The 27,649-nt window shown below is 39.6% G+C and overlaps 1 protein-coding gene across 1 annotated transcript; it reads right to left on the minus strand.

The window, feature by feature from the left end:
* Positions 1-983: 983 nt before the first annotated feature.
* LOC147256956 (uncharacterized) lies at positions 984-26,673 on the minus strand. The gene is made up of 14 exons (XM_086210663.1): positions 26,501-26,673; positions 21,153-21,198; positions 19,882-20,029; positions 19,707-19,764; positions 19,174-19,255; positions 15,604-15,719; positions 13,660-13,828; positions 10,831-10,955; positions 10,131-10,214; positions 9,915-9,944; positions 9,119-9,187; positions 8,803-8,937; positions 6,311-6,436; positions 984-4,808 (listed from the first exon to the last, which is right to left on the minus strand). Exons 1-14 carry the CDS (start codon positions 26,522-26,524, stop codon positions 4,710-4,712), a joined length of 1,311 nt encoding a protein of 436 aa, XP_086066789.1. The 5' UTR covers positions 26,525-26,673; the 3' UTR covers positions 984-4,709.
* Between the last annotated feature and the right edge of the window lie 976 nt (positions 26,674-27,649).

The raw sequence follows: 27,649 nt of genomic DNA on the forward strand, positions 1-27,649 counted from the left end.
GTTGTTTGTATGTGTTGACCCTGCAATGAACTGGCAATCCATCCAGGGTGAACCCCGCTTCTCGCCTGAAGGCAGCAGGGAGGGCTCTCAGCTTGGGTGTGTTTGCTCTTTATCAAATTATTTGGCTCATTTGAGAGTGAATCTATCTCAATGATGTCTCCTGGTTTATTTTTGTGTCACTTACCTTGTCCTCTCATTTCAGATGTTATGTCTACCCTCTGCCTTTTTTCTTGGTCTCTGTGGTCTCTTCCCTCTATGCAAGTGGGTTGTTTTTTTTGTCCTCTGTGTCATTGCCATCCTGCCATATATTGGAGATTTTGGATCTGAGCTGCTGCTAGTGTTAGACCTGACCTCGGCCTGGCCCTCTCTGAATCTGTCTGCCTGCTCCAGTTTTAGTGCCTGTGGGCAAAAACATTTTTCAAAGTATAGACATTGATTTTTGGTACAATGTTTGTGTCAAAGAAATACATTTAAGGCCATTAGCACAATACCATAAGAATTATGAAACCTAGACTTTGGCTTACTGTACAGAGTCAGCATGGGAGGTGGAAAACTTGCATTCAGATAAAATGACACACTCACTGGCCACTTCAGTAGGTCCACTTAAACAATCTAATGTGATCCAATTTAACAGCTCTTACTTCAGTCCTGGCAAGAATGTTATTAATGTTGAGCCTGACACTGTAAGGGATGTGTAAATCCACTATAACCTGCTGTCTGAATCAAATGCAATGCTAAACCCTGAGATGTTGCAAGCAAAACAACAAAATAGAAATGTTTGGGGTTTTTTTTTGTTGTTGTTGTCAGGCAGACATGCATACATACATACATACATACATACATACATATATATATATATATATATATATATATATATATATATATATATATATATATATATATATATATATATATAAAATGCTTTTAATCTCTCAAAATGACTTTGTTAAATTTGTGAGTGATTTTGCTGTAAGTTAATAATGGAAGTAAGTAAATGAACTCATCTGTTTTATCATGCGTAGTTTCATTGACACATTGACTTGAACATACATGTACAGAATGCAGAAGTACAAAGTGAGAGGTAGGAAGCCAGAGTTCACTGATCTGATATCATGAGGCAGATGTGGATCTGGAGAATGTGATGTTCTTTCCAACTTCGTCAGCATCCATCTTCTACAACTACACTTGGTGAATATCATTGGTTAAGTTACACACACAAATAAAAAACATGTTCAAACATATGTGAAGCCCAGTCCATCTCACTGTTACTACATGTAAAGAACATCAGATGAAGGACAAAAAGGTACAAAACACATTCATGTTCATATGAAAGTCTACTCAGGGACATAGAGCAAGACAAAAGAGGCAAAGGTCACCTTCACATTGAGAGATGAAAAGGCACTCAGTGATCAGAGCATCTGAATAGCTTAATTACAGAAAATGTGTATGACAGCTGGCTACATTTCCACTGCATTGTGCTAAACACATTCACGACACCATCTCCTACACTAAGTACAGTAAGTGTACTTCCCATTTATGAAGCAAGCTGCTTATGTTTATGTAAGCATACAACACAACCTCATGACAGAATTAGTCAACTAACAATGTTATTCTAATACCACCCACAACATATTTATGATCTGGTTCAGCTAAACGTGGTTAGGGCAGGGGAAAGTTTCTTTTGAGTCCCCCAAAAAAGGACAAAAGGCAAACCAGAGACAATTTTGTTAACATGTGCTGGACTTTGCATCAGATATTTGGGGACATGTTTGGCAATTTGGCAATTGTGCTTCAGTGTCAATGCTGGAAAAACTTTTATCAGTTGGGATTCCTTGTTCTAAAAAGAGACCATATGTACATACATGATTTGCCTACTCAAAATGGGTAACCTTTTGCCATTTGGGCAATGGGGTGTAATTTGACTGTAAGCTTAGTTGTCATGGTTACAATAATAAATAAAAGAAAAATTTAATCAAATTGCAATGTCAGTCATCTTACAAACAAGCAACCACATCATGAGAAACACTTTTACACACATTGACCTTAATGATTTCTCATGCGAGTTTGGAATTACAGAGTGGTCTCCTTCCCAGCTGCCCTACTTTTTATGTATTTATTTGTCACTTTGGTTGGACTACATGACTGCCATCTCAATATAATATAGGAGAATTTGGATGCTTGGATTCATCAACCTGTCTGGTGATTTATTTTTGTTCATTGTTGTTTTTAAAGGATGTGGAAAACAGACGACCTGAGGTGTGCACTAGAAAGCCAGATTCCCTCTCAATTAGTCAATCATTTCCTTTGGAACTGTTCTCTTTTGAGGGAGAGTGTTTAGAAATAAGTAATGAATGATGTGGATTTTCAGCAGAGGAAAAAACATTATGGATGCAGACTTGTTGAGCTGTACATTAACACCACCATACTTCACTCTCTACGACAATGACTGAAAAGACAGAAAAAGGCAGCACACCATTGATCCTATTTAAGAGAGTGCACACAGAGCCTGAGGACGAGAACCCGGTGAACATAGCTGGTTGGTAATCATGGGGGGTTTGTTGAGCTAGTTCAAGCAAGGAAGGAAGGAAAGCCTGGCTCTGTCCAAAGTGTCCCTAAGTAGACCCCTCAGAACTTACTAGTCTGAATTTAGATGGGACTCTAACAAAAAAATGCAAGCTAGTGAACCCCAGATAATGATAGCCTACGCTGCAATAATGACAGCATGAAGGTTCTTGAATTTCTTCACCCCCAACATGCAGATGTGTAGGACAGTGACAGTGAAAACAGACTTAAGGAGAAAAATGAATTTAAGATGCTAACACTGAATGCCTGGAAGTGATTGTGAACAAACAAGAATGTTATTGGTTATGGATGACCAGATATCAGGCAGGACACAGGAGCATTTAACTCAGCTCATATAACTGCATCTTCAAGGTGAACAAATTCAGTTGCACTTTCAAGTAGTTAACATCTTGATTGGCTGTCTAGTCATTCATATGCAAGTGGAGTGTGTTTTGCGAGCACCATAGTTCAAAAAGTGATATATAATGTCCCTTTTATCAAAGGCTCTCAATAAAAACAAGTGAGATGTTGGGTTCTTCTGTTTGTTTTTCGCTGTAACAGTTAGGAGGCTTGAGGCCAGCCTGAAAGGCAGTCATAGTGGTTTTTCTTGTACTATTCCAACAGTATTACCTACTGTTGTGATTTAAAAGACACTGTAAGATTCCATCAGTATTTACCACATCTACATTTCACCCCAAACCATTTGAATAGCATCATTGGAAAACTGATGGTTAAGGGGACTTGTAGTATGTTTACTTTCACTGAATTTGGACATCAATTTCAAACAAACCTGCACCATTGCCCCTGCCTTGACAGTCTTGATCTGTGAAAAACCCTTTAAACCACCAATGAGATAGTTATCCCTTCTCATGATATAATATATCTACTCTGCCCAAACCTGTCCCATCTGAGCCTGACTGTTACTGCCAAATTTGAGACCCCAACCTGATTCAAGACCCCAGACCAAAGCTTGTTATAATTAGGCCAAGAAATTCTTTTTAACTGTTGACAAAAACAAAGTCCTGTTTTCTTGGCAGTTTATGCTTCTGATATACATGGACATGTTAGAGTCACATAGGTGACTATCATTATACTTAGCTTGAGATGTTTGAGTTGTTCGAAGTGTCTTTGCTAATTCCGCAAATACCATCAGAACCCTGTTATCTGCCCTCTGGGATGCAGCCCTGGGGGAGTGTTAAGACTCAAGTCAGAGCGAAAATTGAAACTAAGGAAACAGACCAATCTTAGCAATATCAAAACAAGAACGTATAGTCACAATGGTTTATGACACCATTTTGTAAAAATTAGTGGGTGAGAACGGGATTTTGAAACAGCTGCACTGTTGTTCAGCCAATGACGCATATGGAACAAGTTCCCTTTCCCTGCCCACTCGACTTAAAAAATTTTGATGCACTGCATCATCCATATTCCTATCTGTCGTATCTACGGCACACTGTAGGAATATGAAATATTCCATGAAATAATTTGATGGACTCCAGTTGGGGAAGCATGCTTACTTTCACCCTATTTTTTTCACACTGCATCCTATCAACATGAACACCACTGTAACCTGTTTAAGCGCAATCTAGAGGTGTAGAAATTGTTATATAGTCAGCTGTAAACTGCATTTCATTGTCTGTTGATAGCTAGTAATAACCTGTTTTGAAGCCATGTCATATGTGTCCACACTTGTTCCTCCTGACTGTGTTTTCTAGGTGGTTTGTTTGCATTTACTGGCCCTTGATAATCAGAGCAATCGTAAGATTTACGCCACAGATTTTGACAATACTTATGCACATGTATGTGTGCACACACAAACCTTATTTCCTGTCTCTGAGAGTGCAGAACTTTGATCTGCAAATGAGGGACTTCTTGACTCTTACACGTTGATTGCCTGGCAGACAAGTAGCTACAGTAGATTACTGCACACAGATTATTGCTTTCTCAACATAAGGGATTAAACACTGCTCAAGGCAGGGAGGCAAAGTGTAGAATTTGCCTTTCAAATCCTTGTCACTGATTCCACTTGTGTCATTTTGCAGTCCTGATTTAAAAGATTTAACAAAGGAAGGCCAAATGATCCCAGAGGGCACTGTAACTTGAAGTGAGAATGGACGGAGAGGAGGCTGCTCCAGGTGTCAGCATCCCTACAGGAAGTTGGTGGAGTTTTTCCCTCCATCAATCAGGAACTGGTTGGTATTGTCAAAGGTGGAGGAGGGAGCAACAGGTGAGGAAGCTACTTCTACCTGGAGGAGGGAAAAAAAACACATTGTCATTGCTTTTGGACATTTTTGTCTTCATTTACTTGTTTAGGGCCACATGTGATAAACGTACATGTGATAAATGCAACTTACAAACACATTGTTGGCCCTTTCTCTTCTGTATTAATTAGAGATATCACAATGGAAAAAAGAAATATGAGTTCTTATATCCAAGGCCTTCCCAAAAAATTGGATATGGAGTCTTTGTCACATGCAGCAATCTTTTTTTTAATATAATGGCCAACTATTACAATTGTCTTCAGTAATTGATAAAATATGATATTGAGTAATTAGTTGAATTAATTTATCATACATAGTTCTTAGGAACTGCCATTTTGAAAATTCAAAATGGCCACTTAGACCAGCTGCATTTGTACAACCAATTATAATAAACAACTTGAATTATCCACTTCAACAACTGGTCCAGTTTCTGGCCTGTCCACAGATCTTTTGGCCACCAGTCCCCTGACACTGGCAAAAGACAGAATCTTTTCATTTTTCCAGTAAGGGATAGTATCATTTAACCACCTCCACTTAGTGTGCATACAGCCCTGCTCGTAATCACTGCAGTCTAATGAGAGAAACAGCATCTTTACAGATATCCTATTTGTCAATACACACAGACAAGCTAACAAAGGAGCCCCCTCACAAACTGACCCCTATCACAGAACTTTCCACTTTCAAAATTGATCCATGTTACATGTCTGTATAACCAAAAGTGTTTCTGTGACATTGTGGTTGATATGTGACAACAACAGATTTGTAACCATTGTATGGATTCTGCCACCCAGCATAGAGATAAGTGGACTGGGAGGGATGGATGGACTGAGATTTCTTCATTTTGTAGTAAGACAAGATATTGAATGATTTCATTCTTACACTATGTCTCTAATATGCTTAATGAATTTGCTTCATATTTCAGTCAACTGTTGAACAAGATGGATGCTTCTTTTGAGAAATGTATGACTTTGAAAATACAATGTTATTCCCCTTGTAAATAACTGCAGCTACACTCTGTGTCCACACTAACTCAAGTCCTGTTTCATCAAATCCTATGGACACGCTGTCAGTCTGGTCTAAACTAAATGCCTATTTTTGATTGCTTTTGCTAACTTCCTCTGGCAGTATTTCATGACATACTGTACCAAAATAATCATGCGCTTGGCTCCCTTGTGCTGTTAATAAAAGCATGAAAAGAAATTCTTGAATCTTTTTCTCCTTTTTTAATAGGACCCTTACAACTTCTTCCCAACATATTCTCTTTTTGTGTTTTATGCACCAAATCAGCCCGGAGACATGGTTATGCACAATGGTGAATTATCTTTGTAACTTCATCAGCCTCAATGGACATCTTATTGTTCTATTGGCACTGAGTAGGGAGGGGCAGTTGAATGATTCTGTAGGAATGACCATTCTCCATTTGCCAGATTCCTGTGGCAGTTGTAGGCTGTATCTGTTTTTTAGGTTTGAATTCGGTGTAATTATACCTTTGGCTCAGCATTCAACAGTGGGTCGGCCGGTGAGGAAGCCATGTTCTCCATCTTGACCTCCTCCCTCATAGAGTCAGAAGCTGGTGGAGGAGCACTATACATGACTGGACCAGGAGCATAGCCCTATGTACACAGCAACATACACATTTTGGGGTTGTATAAAGTGAGTGCATCAACACTGAAAAAAAGCGTGCACTTTTTAGGTCCTGCCAAATTAGTCAGTGGTCTCATTTTTCACTGCAATAGAAGTCCTGAACCTGCATGGAAACAGCATAACATGGCTACAGGAAGGGACAACAGTCTTTTGTGTATTGTGACAAAGTTAGATTGTAATGCATAAAAAAAACACAAAAAAACTATTGCTGTGAGTTAATTAAAAAATGGAATTGAATTAATCACAATAATATCCTGTGATAAATCACTATTAATCCCAAAATTAAAATATAAGAATTTAGATTTAATTTAGGAGAGATAAAACAAATGCATGTGTGCTACAGGAATAAAATTGGAAGGAGTAATATTGTCCTTGTTTTATTAATAACAGCTTTGATGATAACTAAACAAGAATCTCACTTAATTTGCAGCGTAAAAAAGTCCTAGCAAGTTCTCAGCATTAACATGTTTTTTTTGCTTTGTCATGTGGAGAGCTGAACTCTAGTGTGTGTGGACCACTCTCTCCTTGCCCAACTGAGGCTACTAAGTTGAAGATATGTTACAGCACTTGGCTTAAGTCATCAAACCCACTTTCACAGGGAGACAGTGGCCCGAATCTATGACTGAGGCATAGAAAAAGCTACAGATGTGAGCATAGAAATCACCTCACAACAGGATTCACGTGCAATTAATGAAACAGGTCCTTCCTCGCTGACAACAGCATACAAATGCTTTGGCTTTGATGAATGCAGAGGCTGAAAACAATCATCATTTAAATATCACGCCCCCATATATTATCATTTTAGGTCTTCGAAAGTGTAATCCAGTTGAGACAAGGAACTTTAACCTGGAAGTATTTTTATGTTTCAGTCTGAAAAATTAAATAAAGGCAGTTCAGAAAATGCAGTTTAGAATGAAATCCCAGCTATATGGTCAAGGTTGTCGTCCCCAGTCAAACAGCAACTGAGGTTTTAAAAGACTCTTCCCTTTTCTCTCTCTCTTTATCTCTGTCCCTCTCTTTCCTTCTGCATATCTGTCTTCCTCTATTATCTGTCTGTGTCTCTGCCCCACCCTCCTGGTCTCTTTCCCCCCAACCATTCAAAGCAGAAGGCTGTCCCCATTGAGCCTGGATCTGCTTGACGTTCCTTCCTGTTAAAAGGAAGGTCTTTGTCACCATTGTAGAATGTGCTTGCTGATGGAGAATTGTTGGGTGTAAATTCATTGAAGGAGTGTAGTACTAGACCTGCTCTACTTGCAAAGTGTCATGACATAACTTTTGTTGTGTTTTGGCACTGTACAAATAAAACTGACTTGACTAGACTATTTCTCCCTTGAGGTTTGTACCACCATTATGAGTGGGACCCTGATACATTTTTCACCTTGTTTAAACGCACTGCAGAAGGAAGAGGCTGGCTAGATTCCTTATGCACACAATCCTCTCTGGGAAGGCCCGAGAAGTTATTTGGTTAAATTTGGCCACGTCATATTTTGAACTATATGTTAAAATCATTGAAGCAGTTTCCCTATACCTATCTGCAAAAAAAATTGAAAGGGGTCAAGGGTGAGAAAAAGACAAATGTGGGGTGGAGCAATTGAGAAATGTACTTCTTCGCAGAGATGTGAACATGCCTTATGTTGTATTTTTACCAAACACAAAGTGAATTGTTCATGTACTTAACAAAATCAATGCGTGGACACATATGTAATAGATTGAAATTTTATGTCGATGAGCAAAAGCCTTTCACCATGTTTAAAGAAGCTGAATTGACTGACGATTTTGTGCATAAGGAATGTTTTTCAGTTGTGGGGGTTTTCAGTGCACCTGGGCACTTTCCTCCTTTCATTCACTGCTCTTTCTGCCCTGCCTGCAGGTTTCACGTATGTTGTGCTGGTCATAGCTTATGTTGCCATTATGCACCTTCATACACACCTTCGCACATCACTTAGTGCCCACACTTCTACTGATATTTCTGACATCCACACTCCATGTGTTAATAATTTTACACGTTCTTGAATTTTGCTAATTTGATTAACAATAAGTATCTTTTGATAAAAATGTTAAAAACTATGATCTTTTGTTGTAGCCACGAGACTAGAAATGCGTTGACAATGTACGCCTGTCAAACTGGCCTTGACTTTTGACCAGAAACATATTTTCATTTCACCTTTGAGTGCAAGGGGATGTTAATACAAATATCAATACCAACAAAAAAAAAAGTCCCTAAAAAGGTGTTTTAGCTGGACTGAAAAACATAGGTATGTAGATTTGTACAGGCATGTGGACGAACCAAAAAACATAATTCCTCTAGCATGTCACTTGAAGCATCAGATCGTACCATAGGAGCTACAGGTCCGGGGTGGTACTGGCCTGGTGGTGGACCATTCCACTGTGGGGGCTGAGGAGAAGGGATCATATCAGGACCAGCAGGAGGGTAGGCAGGGTTCTGGGGTGGGTAGGCTGGGTTGAAGCCCTGCAATGGAGACAGACAGTCATGAGGTGTATCAGGAAACACTCAAGCTGTAAATGCTTCAGCAAAAAGAATGCTCCAGTCAACACTAACTGTCAGCTTTTCTAGCGTTGTAAGAGCATGTGAGGCTGGGTTTACAAATTTATGATCATTTTCGAAGGCAGCCTTGCTGTGTTTTACTAACAGGGGATGGTTGAGGGCCATTCCACTGTCCTGGGCCAGTAGTTGGAGGAGGAGGATGGACTGTAGGATCCTACATAGAAGCACACAGACATGTAAATTTGCCTTATGTTGTATTTTCACCAAACACAAAGTGGATTGTTGCAAGTACATACAAAGTCAGTGTATGAACACAAATATGGTTTCATCCATGTCACCCTCTGCTGCTGTAATGCATATCTGAATTTATGCTGGACAATACGAAAGACTTCACTGAATTGCATAAATATGTTAAATTTGTGTTACTCACATAAATTGATAGTTGCAATAAACTCTATTCACAAATAGTTATAGCTATGGAGACAGCTATGAAAATAAGACAGTGGTTTAAGACAGCAGATGGTTTCCTGATGTATCTGAGACTTGCACAGTAACAAGAGAGCAATATGATTATCTCGGTCATGAATGATGATAGAAAGAAATAATACATGTAGGTAAGCCCCTGCTCCTTTTTTCTTTGTACAGACGAAAAGAGTAAATTGTTGCAGGTTGATCATTTTTGGTACTCCTGTATGTAAGAAGAAATACAAGTCAGCCTGCAAGTAGGCAGGTAGGAGGCAAGGCTGGTAAAAAAAAACACACACACACACACACACACACACTATGCATTTGATCTCCACATAACAGAGTAAAATAGCAAAGGAAATTCAATGATTCACAATTGATTGGTGAATTGTAATAAAAGCTAAAGACAATAGTTTATGTAATAATTCCTCATACACATTACATTTGAATCAACATATCATAAATGTATTATGTACCATGCCAGGGTTAGGTCCATGGTAGTACGCCTGCAAACAAAGAAAAACATAGTCACATGTTTTAATTGAGTGTGCAGCAAAAAATAATACATCAATAAAACACTCAAAATCATTTGGTATTGGATTGTGGGATACTGCATATTTGCCTTTTTATCATGATATACAGCCCAATTTCAGGGCAACAGTGAACAGTGACTGGTTGTGGTATGAACTGACCACTCCAGCTTGGCCTGGACTGTTGTAGGGAGGACATGGTCCAGCAGGGCCACTGGTGGGAGGATGGACTCTTTCTGGGGAACTCTAGAGAAATAAAGACAAACAGAAGATGATAAGGAGGCTGAGTGTGACTGTGTTTGGCCTCTGCTATAGTTTAGTGTTTGAATGAATTTCCTCACTCAGAGCTCTGTTGTATGCATTTATACAAAGTATGTGGCTTTCAGACTGCAAACAGCACACAAACAGTGTTTGCAGTTCTCTTGTACCAAATTAGGGGGAAAGCTTGACAGATAAGCAACAGCAGACTGCTTTGACTAAATGCATGAAACGGCAATCCAGCAATACTGCTAAATCTCAGCCAGCTCATGTAGTCACAGCGTTGATGGGTGAAGGGGGGGCTTCAGTAATTCTCTGGTCCAAAATCAACAATAAACTGAGGACTACAAAACTTTTTGAAGCTCAACCGAGAACATACCAGTCAAACCATTGGATAATTACTTGAATGAGGATCGGACTTTGTTGATAGTATGAATCTGTTTCACCAGTATTATGTTCTTCTGAAGAACAGAGTTTAGTAAAGCAGAGTAACCATAATAACAGCTTGAGAAGCTACACCTGAACACTTGGGTAACAGGTCAATAAAATCAATTACATATATCTCCAGACACAGCTGGACAGGTGTATTCTTTCCATGGGTTACCTGTAGAGTTGCAGTGGTGGCTTTCTTCTTGAAAATCTTCTTCCGACAACAGCAGCAAATCCCAGCTGGGATGCCCAGCAGTAGAAGTAAAGCCATGAGTGGGTTTCCAGAGTACTCTTTATAGTCTGTAGTGGAAAAGAGGTCAGCAGTCCTGCAAGACCATTACATGTAGAGCACGATCCATCCTATCTTGTCATAGTACATGGTTCATCCAGTAATAGTGGGTCACTTTAGCTTGAGCAGTGCACTCAGGGCTACGCCTCTGAAAGCATTTTTATTCAAGTACTGTACCAAAGTCCAAAGTTCAGGTATCAGCACTACACTTGAATATTTGCATGTTTAGGGGAGTATTTCATAATTTCATAATTTGATTAAATTCATACTTTTATTTGACAAAGGAACTGTGTAGTTTTGCCACTGCAAATATCCATCCATCCATCCATCATTCTATCTATTTTCTACCGCTTATCCTGTGAAGGGTCGCGGGGGGGCTGGAGCCTATCCCAGCAGCCTTTGAGCGAGAGGCAGGGTGCAACCTGGACAGGTCGCCAGTCCAATCCAATTAGCCTACTCCACATTTGAAAGTCTTTGGACTGTGGGAGGAAGCCGGAGTACCAGGAGAGAACCCACGCAGGCACAGGGAGAACATGCAGACTCCACAAAGAAAAACCCTGCTTACTTTGAGGCAACAGTGCTAACCACTGCACCACCGTGCCACCACATTGCCAATATCTAATGTTGTATTCATACCAAATCAAAAGCAGGTTTTTACACATTATCTTATGAGTATTTGCAGGATCCATCAGCCAGCATATATTAGCCCTTGAAAAGGATGTTACATCTGCATTGATAACATTTTACATCAGTTGTTCAAGTTTTCAAGCTGGCATCTTTGCCAGTGGATATCTTGTATGTAAATTTAAGACTTTATTTCAACTCATGCTACCAAAATATATCCACTGATCATGACATTATGGAGCTTGTTATATGTGGTTATCTCCTAATAATGGATGCTATCTCGTTATCACAACGTAACATTAATTTATCTCGTTATCACAAGATAAAGGAACTTGCTATTATGAACCATTACAACAAGATAATATCACACTACAATGACTTAATGATGGTCAAAGCATGAAATAAGGGCATACAAAATGTATTGCAACTGTGGCCTTTCTTGGCTTCCAGAGTTTGTTTATTTTGGATTGCCATTAGTCATCACCACACAGATGATGACAATTATTCCTGTGGCCCACACGTAAGTCAAACATAAAATACGATTGGAAACACAACAATTTACTTGTCCCTGCTTGCTGTCATATAATTCACCCTTCCAAATCATAATTGCTCTTAGTTCCTTTTTGAAGTTAGATTTACTTCCTGTTGGGATTAGATGTGGTGCAAGCCTATTTCAGTATGTTACAGTACTGTCAGTTAAAGTTTGCCTCAAAGAATTAATTTCAAGCAAACGTAGAGTGAAGAAACCACTTAAAGTGTGTCTGGTCTTGCAATTATGTCGATTATTGATTGACAATAGCGAAGAGTACAAATCAGTGGGTTTACACATGATGGTACTTTTTTTTTTTTAGAACACAATCAGGTTGCATGCCAGTCTCTCTTCCACCTTCATCCATGATAGCCCTGGTATGCATTCCTTCCTTACTGTTCTTTACAGAACACTGGAGAGCCCGGCAGACCTCTCTGTTTTGTGTGAGCTAGAGTCTCTAAAGGTCCTGTTTGAATATGCCAAACTAAATTGCTGGGCAACAGTCCAGATGTGATAAAACCAGACACTGTAGTACATACATCCTTTCTGTGTTAGAAATTGCCTCCTTCTAATGATGGTGACGCTACTACTCATTTTAGCACCCACATAATTAAGATGAGCTGAACAGGACATCGCTTTTTCAATTATGACCCCCAATAATTTGACTTTGTTAAGCTGTTCAATCGCAGTGCCTTTCAAAGACAGGCACAATTTATGATGTTTGGAGCCCAGTATCAGACTATTAGTTTTAGAGACGTTCAGGATTCACTTATTGTCCTTATAATCCATGAAGAAACCAGCATGAACTCTTGTTGGAGTAATTCATTTGCTTGCCAATTGTTGTCTGCAGGACAAATGTATGTTCTGCAGGATTCTATGCCATCGTTTTTCAATACATATGGCATATCAGTTACAATGATGGAATAGAGAAGAGGTTTGAGGCAGCTTGTGTAACACCACATTTAAGCCTTCCTATGTTTGACAAGGTGCTGTTAAACATGATATATTTATCCAGCCCATTGCAGAATTTTTGAATCCACACGCTGACAGCTTCATTAGTAATAGTTCATGATATATAATATCAAGGTCCAGTAGCACAGCAACCACAGGTGACTTTTTGTATGTCTGTTTCAACCATTCATCTGTTAGTTGTGTTAATAATGTTTAACTACAATAGCCAACTTATTATGCATATTGATTCTCAGATAATAATGTAAATAAATTGATGTAGATAAACTGTTTTGCAAACTGAGCTCAGATAAGATCAACCACAGGAATCTGATGTGTCCCTTTCTCCAACCTTTCAGTCATGTTTATTGGTGCATCTTTATATTGGCTTTGGAGGTTAACAGCCCTACATAGCCTTTCACAAAATCCCTGTAACACTTGGTCTGCAGCATCAAAATCTAGTAGAAAGGAGTCTGTCAAACAAAGAAGCTGGAGGAAAATCAAAAAGCATATATTAAACGCTGCATTAATTTTATTTGGGTTTTATAAATCTGCTCACAGTGAAATTCAATGACTGCAGACTTATAGATTGGTTAAAGTATATTTGGACATACCTGTCAAATCCATCCTGGTAAAAGACACGATACGGTCCCTGCGGTCTTTCAGGGTGTAACGTCCTTCATCAGTATAGTTAACGTTCCTGATCTCAATGTTTGTAGAGTGGGTATGAACTCGATCCCAATAACCTGGAAGGTCCTGTGACACCCGAGCACCATCACGCACCTGAGGGAGATATACTTTTGTAAGTGCGATCTGCCTAAGATTCCTTGTTAGCTAGGTTTACTCTGCGAAAGTTAAACAGTTAATCTTATATCAGCAGCTATAACTCAATCACCAAATCAACAAAAAAATAATTTTGAAAATAAGTGATATTGTGTTTGTCAGCCAAACAATCACCAGATTAAACAAGTAGCTGGTCCTGGATCCACTGCCTGTCATCCAACACCATCCCATCAGTATAATGGTCAATGCTGCACTCACCCCAGCCCAAGATTCAACTTGAGAAAACAAAATTTGCTGGGTTCCAAAGAGATCTCTATCAGCTATCACCCTGCAGACCCCAAGATTTAGGACAAGTTCACCAAGCTTGTGCCCAAAGCAGATCACAAAAACATCCAATGAGACTGCAGTACACAACACATCCTGGGAATACAACTCTTAAAGTAGCAAATTGTATGGCTAATACTATCAAATCTATGAATCTGTCCCATCATCTGAGAGTGCCACTGAATTAGGAGAGAGACTCAAATGGCAAAAGCTGGTGTGATGAGTAATATGGCACACACACAAAAAAGAAAAAATGGCATGGAGCCTTATCTGAAATAATCAGAAATGTCTAAAGATTCATTTTGATATCTACTATGTTTTTTTATGAACTCATAGTTTAATTTCTAGCCATGATGGCAGGAAAAATCCTGATTGTTGAACGCCATCTTAAACTACTTTTAACTTATGCTGGTGTGATAGTATTGCCACGTGATAGCAAATGGCAAACTAGCTGCTGCTGTTGGCATGCAAATATGTTAGCGTCATGTTAACATTCAGCAATTTATAAATGACATCAAACAGCAAGCTAGCTTCTGTTATTAGTATTTTTGACATGCTAACATGTTAGCATTATGCTAACATGCTAAGGGCATGCACAAATTTAGAAATGATAGCAATCAGCAAGCTAGCTGCAGCTATTAGCCTCTTAATTAGTGACTCTGTCATTATATTCCAGAGCCCATACACTGATTACATGCAACAAGCTGCAGGCCCATTCAAAATTTCTTCAAGAATTTTCAAGTATTATACTGATCTTCTCTTTTTTCAATAAATGAAATAAAATAAAACACACACACCTATGGTGAAGGCTTCCATACAAGGTGCAAACTTACTTTTAAGGAGCAATTAGGGGCCCAGTGTCTTGCTAAAGGACACTTTGATGAGGTCATCAAGAGTGAGGATCAAAACTGCAACCCTTTGTGGACACCTTTGCTACCTCCGAGCCATGCCGCCCCACAATACTTTATTGCATATTTGCTAATACTGCAGCACACAGGTTAAGATCCTGCTATCTCCATACTTCCAGTGCATTTGTTTTCTCAACCTGTTGTTGCACCCGCACTTGCTGCCAGCACTTTGCAAGTTACTGTCCAGTATCTCCAGCACCTAACCTCACTACATTCAGTAACATAGAAAAACAAGCGCTGTCACCTTTTTAGAATGTACGTATCAATTAGATGCAGATGTATCAGTCCTCGGGACATTTCATTATTATTTTCATAATTGACATTAGTCAATTGTAATTTCCTCGTACCCAGGTCAGCATTACCTGCTTAGTTTTTCTGATTTTGAGATCCAGTTATTGAACAGATTTTTTTTGTGAAAAACACAAAAAACCACAGCATTTTTTTTCAGTTTCTGAATGCTTGTTATACTCTGCATTTTGGGTCAGTCTGCATCCTGTCACTGTAACACCTCAATGTTTCAATTAATCCATCCGTCCATCTCACCAGTGTCACATTGGCAGCTTCTCCTGAGAAGAGGAGGTCAGCATCAGCCAGGTCAATGCCCTCCAGGGAAATGTAGAGACTCTCTCCTGCCACACACTTCATGTAGTTATATCTGACTGGAAAAAGACAACAAAATTTGATACCGGAAGAAGTACAAAAGTCATACTGCTGAAAGTTAATCGCAAATGCATGATATGAGGTTTTCAAAAGAAAGTTGGCATTTACTTAAGCAAATTAATGGCATGAATTATTACTCCAATCAAATTCATTTTGAGCAAAATGTTTTGTCATTTATGTTTATCTGATACCAAACCTGTGAAGAGAAATAAAGATCCACACACCAGGGAGCTACCATTTAGGGGTTTTATTATGCATTAACCTTTTGAGCATAAGTGTACTTCCTCAGACTTGCCTGATCATTTTTTGAACCCAGCACCCACCAAGGGATGTGTGTGTCTTATTTTTACATTCATCTGATCCTTAACATGACCGTGTCTTACAATGTGCACAACTTAATTATTTATGTCCAGTGGTTACCTATTATTAATTAATCAACAATCAATTTCATTGAACATGCTTGAAAAACAAAGGATAAATCATTAACATCTAAGAACAAGCAAAGGGGGGGGGGGGGGGGTTGCTTACATTTACTTTCTTATTAAATGGCTCCAGTGGGGCAAACACATACTACACCATGATCTACAATATTCAAGCATGATTGTTTGGCTGGCATATGGTGGTTAAATTATTGAATAAAATCTATTTGTTAAAGTCTTACAGAAATGAGCATAATCTCTCCCTTTCATTCACACACAGTACATATATGAAGGTTTAATTGAAGGATTCAATATTATTTTTAGGATTAGTATTTGCTTTTTGGAGTTATTATTCTAGGATGAATGAGAGCTCTCTTTTAATTACTAGAAAGCTCATGGCTAAGTCTAAATCATAATAATTGCTGATGGCTAAATGCTATAATGCTAAAATTGAATAATCAAATCTTACAAGTGAGCGTATGTTTCCTTGTGCACTTAATAACAGCAGCATCCCATAATTGCGTTGCATTTAGTTTCACAGTATTCACCAAATATTTAAATTATAATGGTAAATGGGCTCATTTTCATATGAAGCCTTTCTTCCTTAGCGCCAGTATCAAAGCCAAAGCGCTTTACAGTGTCATCTCATTCACCCATTCACACACACACTCTGATGGTGGAAGCTGCCATGCTTGCAGGGGCAGCAGCCTCAGCAAGGAAACCCAGACTGCCTTCTTCCCAGCCACGTCCACGAGCTCTTCTGTGGGAATCCCGAGGCATTCCCAGGCCAGCCAAGAGATACAATCTCTCCAGCGTGTACTGGGTCGGCCCCGAGGACTCCTCCCAGTAGGACATGCCCAAAAAACCCTCCCAAGGGGGGCATCCAGTAGGCATCTTCACCAGATGCATGAACCACCTCAACTGACTCCTCTCTACATGGAGGAGCAGCGGCTCAACTCCCTCCCAAATGACCGAGCTTCTCTCTCTATCTAAACTAATATGGTTTAAGTCCTACTTATCTGACAGGTTTCAGTTTGTTAATGTTAATAATGACCATTCTGAGTATAGAGTAACAGAGTTACATATGGTGTACCACAGGGTTCAGTTTTAGGACCGATTCTCTTCACTCTTTACATGCTCCCATTAGGTGACATAATCCGGAAGCACTCGATCAACTTCCACTGTTATGCAGATGACACACAACTTTACTTGTCGATGGAGCCAGACGACACAAGCCAGCTTACTCATCTGCAAGACTGCCTGAAAGACATTAAATCCTGGATGTCCTCTTACTTCTTAATGCTCATTTCAGATAAAACTGAGGTAATCATTTTTGGACCTAAACACCACAGGGACACACTCTTGAATCGGATCTCTACTCTAGATGGCATCACCCTAACTCCGAGTACAACTGCAAGGAACCTTGGGGTCATTTTTGACCAGGACCTTTCCTTCAGCTCCCACATAAAGCATGTGACTAGGACCGCCTTCTTCCATCTGCGAAGTATCGCTAAGATTAGGAATATCCTTTCCCAGAGTGATGCTGAAAAACTGGTGCATGCATTTATCACTTCTCGGCTGGACTACTGCAACTCTCTCCTGTCAGGATGTCCTAAATACTCCCTAAAGAGTCTCCAGCTGGTCTAGAACGCTGCAGCGAGGGTTTTGACGGGAGTTAAGAAGAGAGAACACATCTCTCCCACTTTAGCTTCTCTCCACTGGCTTCCTGTAGGATCTAGAATTGACTTCACAGTCCTTCTGCTGACTTATAAGGCTCTCAATGATAAAGCTCCATCCTATTTGAAAGAGCTCATTAGTCCCTACTGTCCGACCAGAGCACTGCGCTCCCAGAATGCAGGTCTTTTAGTGATTCCCAGTATCAATAAAAACAGACTGGGAGGTAGAGCCTTTAGTTACCGGGCTCCTCTACTGTGGAACCAGCTCTCTCCATGGGTCAGAGAGGCAGACACTTTAATTACGTTTAAGTCCAGGCTTAAGACCTTCCTCTATGACAGAGCCTTCAGTTAGGACTGGTTCAGGTAGCTCTGAACCATTGATAGCTATGCTGCTACAGGCTTAGACTGCTGGGGGACACATCAGGTTACATGGAGCCCTTCCCTCCTCTCCTCTCCTCTCCCCCTCTCTCCTCCTCTCCTCCCTGCACATTTTTGAAACTGTCACTACCACTACTTGTTGCACTTTGTAGTTTGGCCTTGGTGTCTCGCAGTCTCTCTGTGTTTCCACAGATCCACCAGAGCCCCAACCGCCGCCTGCATCGCCCCCCCCCCCCTTATTCCCTACTGTTACACCGGCCTGCGCTCCCCTTCCATGAACCAGTCTGACATCCAGTCCCCCATCAAGCTGGCTTGCTCTCCCTGCCTCCCCTACCAGAAGCTTCCTTCTTCAGCTGTTATTAACATTTCCGTGTTTCTCACATTCTGCATTGTAAACTGTTTTCTTGTCTGTCACAACATCTACTGCACGTCTGTCCGTCCTGGGTGAGGGATCCCTCCTCTGTTGCTCACCCTGAGGTTTCTCAGATTTTTCCCTGTTAAAAGGGTTTTCTATGGAGTTTTTCCTCAGTCAATGTGAGGGTCTAAGGGCAGAGGATGTTGTTATGATGCCATGTGAAGCCCTTTGAGACAAACTGTTTGTGAAAACGGGCTCTACAAATAAAATTGCCTTTCCTTGCCTTGCCTATCTGAAAGGGAGAGCCCAGCCACCCTGCGGAGGAAACTCATTTCAGCTGCTTGTATTCGCAATCTTGTTCTTTCAGTCATTACCCAGAGCTCATGACCACAGGTGAGGAATGTAGAATGACCAGTAAATGGAGAGCTTCATCTTTTGACTTAGCTCCCTCTTTACCACAACAGACCGGTTTAGCGCCAGCATCACTGCGGATGGCGCACCCAATCCAAACAGCAAACAGCAGTAGTTGTTTTTGCTTTTTTTGTTTTTTTGACTGTTTTCCATTCCTTAGAGCTTTATTCTTTTGACCAAGTTGTCTGGTGTCCAGAGCCTGCAGCTAACTCACCTGTCACCGCTACTCTTACAGAGGAGATCTCATTTTTCCAATGGTCCCTCTGGACATATGTCCCCTGGTCCTCATAGGTCACCTGAAAGAAAGATACCAGCCATAATTTCAACATTTAAACTTGAGAGGGAACTATCAAACACCATCATAGCCCTGGTTGGGGGGGGGGGGGGCAGAAGCCTATCCCAGCGGCTTTCAGGCGAGATACATCCTGAACAGGTCACCAGTCCATCACAGGGCCAACATATATAGACAAACAACCATTCACACTCACAGCCACTCCTACGTTCAATTTAGAATATTCAATCAGCCTAGTCCCCATTTGCATGTCTTTGGACGGTGGGAGGAAGCTGGAGTACCCAGAGAGAACCCACGCAGGCACAGGGAGAACATGCAGACTCCACACAGAAAGATCCCATGCCCGAGCTGGGACTCGAACCCCAGAACCTTCTTTCTGTGAGGTGACAGTGCTAACCACTGCACCACCGTGCCACTTCAAAAAATATTCATTTTCAACGAATGTTCATGATTACCTTATCAATGTACCAGCGTCGATCACTGCCTGTGCCAGACACCCTGCCTCTGCTCATCCTGTGGAGGAAACAACAGAACCACCCATGCATTAACAGTAGAAATACTGTAACTCAAAACCCCACCACATGATCATCTTGTCCACAACAGAACAATTTGTCATTGACCATTGCTAACCTAATCCTGCCCTTCTCCCAGTACAGAAAGGTCTTGCTGGGTTCATCAGCTGGGATGAACTCCAGCCTTTCAACATTCTTGGGCAGGTAGATCTTCAGCTGGCGACCATGGGTCAAATCGTCATCAATTTGGTAGACTGAATAGGACTCTGAGACAAAGGCGGGAGGGAAGGAAAAGAGATTTATGTGCAATACTCATACAAATTGAAGAAATTACAAGTACAAGTAATTATGACGAGTAAATTTTCCACTCATGTGAGGAGGTACAAGAATAACCCTGATCACACCAGTGTACAAGCGTCCCTAGGGCTGGGTGCTATAGCCTACAATGTTAATAATGGTATCATTTGAAGCCTATAACAATATATATCATGGTAAATTCATTGCTCTGAAAGATCCATATGGATGATTCTCATTTGTTTGGCTGCTACATGAAAGCTATATAAATACTAAGTATAATAAAATCAAGCTGCATATAGTGAAAATAAAGAGATGGGATTTTAAGTTCTTCCTCTGTTTCAGTGTTGCAGTTACTTGCAACATGAGCATCTCAGTCTGCAAGATTATTGGCATCAATGCTTTTCCCTTTAAATACGATATAATCTAGGCACATAAAATCAAATTGAGAAGTAAATTCAAGTACATCAGGACAGCATTTTTTTTGCTAAAAATGCCATGCTTCTAATGCAGAAAAACCCCAAAATAAATGGTCAAAGCAGCTTATCTTGTTACACTTCTAAACTCACAAAACCTTCTATGCTCCCAGCTGATAGTTTCAGATATGGCAACTGATCATGTTGCATGCATTCCTGTCTGCTTGTAATGCAATGTGTCTAGAAGCTAAATCATCTCCTGATTTTAATGTTTCGTGCTTTGGGAATGTGATGACTGGGATATGCAAAAAATATATTTATTACTAAGATGGTTTGAGGGTGAAAGAGTGCAGGGATGAGCATGTAATAATATTATACGCATTATGAAACAGTTTATTAATATTGTCAGGCTGCAGGCATTTGCGCAGATAGGCTCAGGATGGTGCAAAAGGGCCATCTCTGAGAGATAAATTACAATTTTACGGGATCATTTTTTTTTTTTTTTTTTTTTATTAGTGTAACATGGCATCAATCCCCAATGAAGAGCATACTGTAATGTCAAAAACAAATTTGAATTCTGTACAGTTGTTCAGTTTGACCTTTGACACACCTTTTCTTCTCTAAATCTAATGACATTTTTCATTAACAGCTTGTGAAAAAAAATATTCAACCTACTCACCCACAATGAGGACAGTGGCCAGTACCATCATAAGAGTCCACATTATCTACAGACAAGACAGAAAATATTTCATACAAGATCACCAGGAACAGACTGCACTTACAATGACAGAAAAGAGTATCAAGAAAGTCAGTGTCCAGCCAGACTGACAAACTTGTTCAGAGTAGCTGCTCCACTTTATTCAAATTGATTGTTGATTGCAACAATTGTCATTACACTCATATGGATGGACCTGCTGTATTTCAGTCACAGCTACCGGTAATACACTCAGAGTTTGATAGTACTCAAATAGTTCTTAGTCCTTTATATGATCAGCTTTGCCAGACTGAATTTGACATGTCCCCAGGTCTCCATCAGGCAACCATATAAGCCAATTATGCATCTACTTTGTAGTCAGTGTCACTAGACTTTAAAGAATAGGCACAAGAGTGTGACTTAAAAAATGCCCTGTTTTTTTTTTCAGACATCATTTGAAACACCAACAGGATGGGAGAGTCTCATTATGTGTCTGAGATTCAGCAAAGATGGAGCACATCTTTTCTCTACTGTCCTCACTGTGTTCCGACAACTTTGCTGACTACTCGACCTTTGTCAAATACTTCCAACACTAAGCTGATCCAAAAATTTTTTTTCTTATTGTTATTTTTGCATCAGGCACTACTTCACTTCATAACCCTTATTTAAATAGAGCTTTTCTGTCTGTCTGGACCTTCTTCAGGACCAAAATGTTTTATTCAAATGAATTATGATGCTCACCAATAGCAGTGTGCAAGAGCTTCTTTTTTTGCAACACTGAAGTTATGCTTTCCCACACACTTGTGTCTGAGACAGTGTGGGTCTTCCTAGGTAAATATTGACAATGACCTTAAAACCTAATGACCTAATGATCTAAAATAGAACTAATATCTATCCACCATTCCTTATATTTAAGAGTCTGGAACCAGCAAGTTTTTCATGTTTTTAATTTGAAAAAAGACTGAAATGATAAATTAACCAAAATAGTTTTTAATGGTTGCATTTGAAGCTTAAATGTGTCATAGACACAATGACGCACATTTCAAGACATGTTCAGATGCAGCAAAGGAATATGGCTTTCTCAAACTAAAAATGGATGGATCCTTCAATACCTGTCCCAGAATGCATCTCACACCAACTGTAAGCAGCACCAGCAGAAATTTTAAGCCACACAAAATTCAACTCCTGGGGTATACTTTGGATAGGTCGAAAGTTAATCACAGGGCTGACACAAAGACAACTATTCACACCAACACCCAAATTGCTTTTTTGGTAGAAATTACTTCTGAAACCATTAAACACTTTTCATTTGTGTGAAAAAAAGATGAAAACAATTATCAAAACAGCTGGTATTCATTTTCTTTTCATTGACTATTGATTAATCAATCAATTGTTGCGACTCTTGTCAGCAGAGGCACAAATCATGCGGAAGGTCAGGGGGTTCTCCAAGTATTGATCATAGTAAAGTACTCATAACTGATCAGGTCTTAAGCCTTCCGCACTGTGACCGTAAGAGTTTCATAAAGTAGGACCCAGTGCAGCTCTAAAACTCTGCATCTTCACTGTTGGGATATAGTAGCCCACTGCTTTCTCAAAACTTGATACCCGCCACCACACTCCCCTACACCTAGAAACATGCTGTTGTAATAGACTTGTAGAATTGCTCTTCAAGAACGTAAGCAAAATCTCCCAATTATGTAATTCTTAGATGTCATCTTAACAGTTGTTCAGATTTATAAAGACATTCTCTGAACCAAATGCTCAGTGGCTTGAACCCACTTATTAAATTGATCAGATTTGCAAATCTCATAGACCATCTTTGCAAAATTCTAAACACATTGTCACTCATCAAAAACATCTTGATCTGTGATTCACTTCTGATTCAATGGTAAGAAAATAGTTAAACATAATTCAAACACAAGTTTCATGCAAGCCCAAAGTGCTCAGGTTGTTGTAGTTTGAGGGCTCATATCGAATATGGAAAGGAGCTATCAGAGACACAGATTAAGTATGCAGTATGAGATGTGATGCTGAAGCAGGCTTCTCATTTACAGTTCTTGCCAATTGCAAAGACACATTTCTTGAAACATTCAGTCTTTAAAAAAATAAACTGAAAGAATGAAAGTAATATAGAAGAAATATAGTTCTCCAGGAATTTATTTTTACTATTTATATTGTTGAATTCAATAACACTAAATACTTTTTTTTAATAAAATATATTTTAATTATTTATTAATTATTTCAATAGTGACATGCCCTGAAAATTTTGTTTTCAATGTTTTTGAGGTAGTATGCTATGAATGCTGGATCGTATTTTTATTTTGACTAGCTTGCAGTATTTTTCAGGATTTTCAGGAAGGTTTCAGGAAATGTTTCATAGCAATAGTGAAAAATTGTATGACAGAATAACTTTAAAAACATTAACCTATGAATAAATAAACCTAAAAATACTGTAATAACAATGGATGAAGCAGCAGTCACTAAGTGAATCTAGCAAGTCTTGCAGTGACTTTCTCTGGCAGCCTATATGTCTGTGGCCTGTATGTACAAAAAAAAACAAACTTGATATACTCGCTGCCTGCACCTGTCTACATTCCAGCAGCTCTGTCTACAGTCTTTCCATTTGGATGACTGTGAGTTCTTAAATTAGCAGAACTGCTCCAATGGCATTCTTCAAATGTTGTTTAGTGCACCATGGTCCTGCAGCGCTAGGCTACATTGCCTGTTAGGGTTGACTTGAAACTCTTAAATTGCATGTAAGTATCAGTGGTTGTCAGTCTCTGCATGTACAGGATGCCTTATACAGAAGTGTCATTGCTTCCTAGCCTTTATTGACACCACTACTGATCGATCATACAGCTAAATATCACATAATTATGAGAAATAGTGGAATAATCTCATCAGCAGGAATACGTATCAAACAAATTGTTTCCAACAACAATGAAAATGATATATAAATAATATATAATCATATACAGATAGGAGAACACAGTGGTGCAGTGGTTAGCACTGTCGCCTCACAGCAAGAAGGTTCTGGGTTTGAGCCCCGCCTTGGGCATGGGGTCTTTCTGTGTGGAGTCTCCATGTTCTCCCTGTTCCTGCGTGGGTTCTCTCTGGGTACTCTGGCTTCCTCCCACAGTCCAAAGACATCAAGAGGGGACAAGGCCGATTGGATACTCTAAACTGACCATAGGCGTGGCTGTGAGTGTGAGTGGTTGTCTGTCTCTATGTGTTGGCCCTGCAATGGACTGGTGACCCATCCAGGGTGAACCCTGCCTCTCACCCGAAGGACACTGGGATGCTACCCCCATCCCCCACAACCCTTAACAGGGTAAGCAGTAGAAAATGGATGGATGGATCATATACAGATAGAAAATAAATAATGTGCTTCATACAGCAACAAAAAATAACTCTTCAGGTCCCTCCTTATCAGCAGCCACTTGACTGCCTCACAGCTTCTGTAATAACCATGACTTACAGGCATGTGTAAGCAGCTCTTCACAAGGTCATTTGGTTCATCCCCTCCCTCATAAACTGCTCCTTTTTGTGTGGACTTAGCATGCCCCCCCCCCCCCCCGCCCCCTTGCATGTGATCTTTCCAGGTGCCCCAGCCTTCTCGCTGGTGCCCAGCTTGCTCCCACAGTCTAAAAGTATGCACATTGTGTGTGATAGTGAGAGACTGTCTGTCTCTATATGTCTGCCCTATGATGAAGTGGCAACCTGTCCAACACTTCCCTTGCCCCTACCATGATGACAGCTGAGGAAGGCTTCAGCCCCCTCATGACCCTCAACAGGATAATTGGTATAGCTGATGGATGGATGATATGCTCATCAAACCAGAACTTGCAGTTAGTCTGCCTGTCTTCTTCTCAGAGATGTATCAGCATTGAAAAATGGAGCTCAAAAAACTCTGTAAGAAGTTTATTATTTATATGTTCATATCCATTTAACAAAGATTATTTACACTGTCAGAGCTTTATCCCAAAAACTGAATTTTTAAACTCCTGTAAGCTATTGCAGTCAATGGAAAATACAGGATCTTTAAGCATCCACTTGTCAATTATAGAGCAATCAGTCTTTTAATAATTTCTTTATCGCTGGTTCCAATACTCATCTGCTTGATTAGATTAGATGGACTCTCTGACACACAAAACATGCTCTTTAGCTTTCTTTGAGATTTTCTTTGCCATGTTTCATCTGTCAAAAAAACACATGAACTTTCTGGTTAAAAAAATTGAGCACTGTGAATGAAACCTTGCAAACAGCTCATTAAACTAAGGGACTGGGAGAAAGCTGTTCGAGATTCGTTACTGTTGTTGTTTAAATTGTCAGGGCTGTCTCCTACAATTTGAATTCATGTGTTTTCTTGCAAGAAAAAAGAGGAACAAATTAGAACAAATTAAAAAGGATATACATCCTTAAAAGAGCTAAACAGTTCAACATTTGGTTTCTTTGGCCGAATTTATGATGTTAAGTTAAATGCAAGTAAAAGATCCACCCAAGAAAAAAGGAGAAGGAGGATTAATTTTACATCAATTATCAGCAATTATCTTGAAAAGATCACAATGCAGGTAATCAACTTCGCATGTTCGATGGTGGTTAGTTCAAGTTATATCCTTGTCACCGTCAGTGTTTCCGTCATGACGATGACAGTTGTCCTACAGTTTGGGAAGGCGCCAGAATGCAACACAGACCCCTCCCTGGGCGTGCGCAGTTTTCCCAATCCCCCACTTCAACAAAAAGAGCAGTGGAATTCTGGAGCATTGTTTCCTAAGATTTTTGCTTCACGTAGACTGCGCGTACTGACTTTGGGTTAGACATGAGAGGTCGCTCAGACGTGCGTGGCCGAGTGTTCTGGACGACAATCCCTTATCAAGATGAAAGCTATGAAGAGCCAGACGCGGGGATGCGTCCAGTCTATGAGCGCAAGCCGTACTCGTAATATTTACTGGTTCTGAAGCCCGAACCCAGCAGTTGCACATAGACCACCATCAGATAGACAATAACGTCCTATCACCATGACAGAAAGTGTCAGAAGAAATAATCAAATTAACTCACTGGTATCTCATTAAATTTATGCATAACCACCATGCAATAACACTTAAGATATTAATATCAAGATAATTAAATTATAACAACGAACCTACTTCTATCAATGATTAAATCAACACTGACCACACTGAATAGAAGAGCTTCTAAAGGTAAACATAGACTAAACTTGAAATGTACCCGGGTAACCGGGTACACAATGTGCATCTGGTGATTGCAGGCCGGCCCCGCCCTCTCATCGGAAAAAATCCATTAAAATTCTGACTTCCAGCTAAAACACTTACCTTTGTGGTAGATGGGGTATCCATTGAATTCCGACAGAGCTCACTCTTAACACCGATGTAGTTTTGTATGCCAGTATCACACAAACGGAGACAATCCTCCACGCTGAACTGGAAATGGGTGGAGGGGCGGACAAAAACGATGCCTTCAGGTTACTACCGGAAAAATACTTGAGTGACCTTTTTAGCCCAATTTCCCGCACCACACAACATGAAGTCTAACCCAGTTTTATAACCAAACTGATATCAGGAATCAAATGGAAAAGTGTATGGGATGCACTTTGGACCATCTTTTAGACCGCTCAAATTCAGAGTTGAAGTTTTAAACACCAAACATGTATGGCAGTTACAGTGTCAAACATGTTTATTTACAACTGGTACCCTGAGAGTTTTTTAATTGCTTCATACCAATAGTAATTGCTTCATAACATCAAAATGCCACTCATGTTCTAAGTTCATTTCCTACTGGGGAGAGAACCAGTGTTTCATTTGTAGCTGGTAAACACAGAGAGAGTGCTGTTGCAGAATGGCAGGGGGAGAAAGAAGGTAATAGATTAAAAATCAACAGCAAGCAGAGCAAAACTTCCTGCTTCCATTTCAAATTAAAGTTACATGTCATTTAATCAGAGGTAACCAAAACTAACATTTATAATCACAAAAAGCCTGCAGATTAAGAAACATGCTTCATGTCTGTTTAGCAATCTTATTCTCTTGTTTTGGTGTCATAAACAGAGTTATATCTACAAACATACCTGCACATGCACTTGCACACATAAGGATACCCTCTACACATTAAATTATTAAAAATACCCATACTCCTACTACTACTACTACTACTACTACTACTACTACTACTACTACTAATAATAATAATAATAATAATAATTATTATTATTATTATTATTATTATTATTATTATTATTATTATTATTATACTTTCAAAAATCACTTGGGTTTATTTGAAAAGGCAATCAGGTAATCTACCAACAGAATCCCAACCAAATACATAACCATATTAAGGTACAAGACAAAGACACAGAAATATAAAACACAAAATGTAGATATAAAAAAATGATTAAAATTAATAAAAGCAATATGAACAATAAAAGACAACATAAATCTATCTATAACAGTGGGTTTGATTGAGTTGAC

Source organism: Aulostomus chinensis, chromosome 8 (genome assembly GCF_037954235.1).
Source record: "Aulostomus chinensis isolate RoL2024-O1b breed Wild chromosome 8, RoL_Achi_v1.0, whole genome shotgun sequence".
NCBI lineage: Eukaryota > Metazoa > Chordata > Actinopteri > Syngnathiformes > Aulostomidae > Aulostomus > Aulostomus chinensis.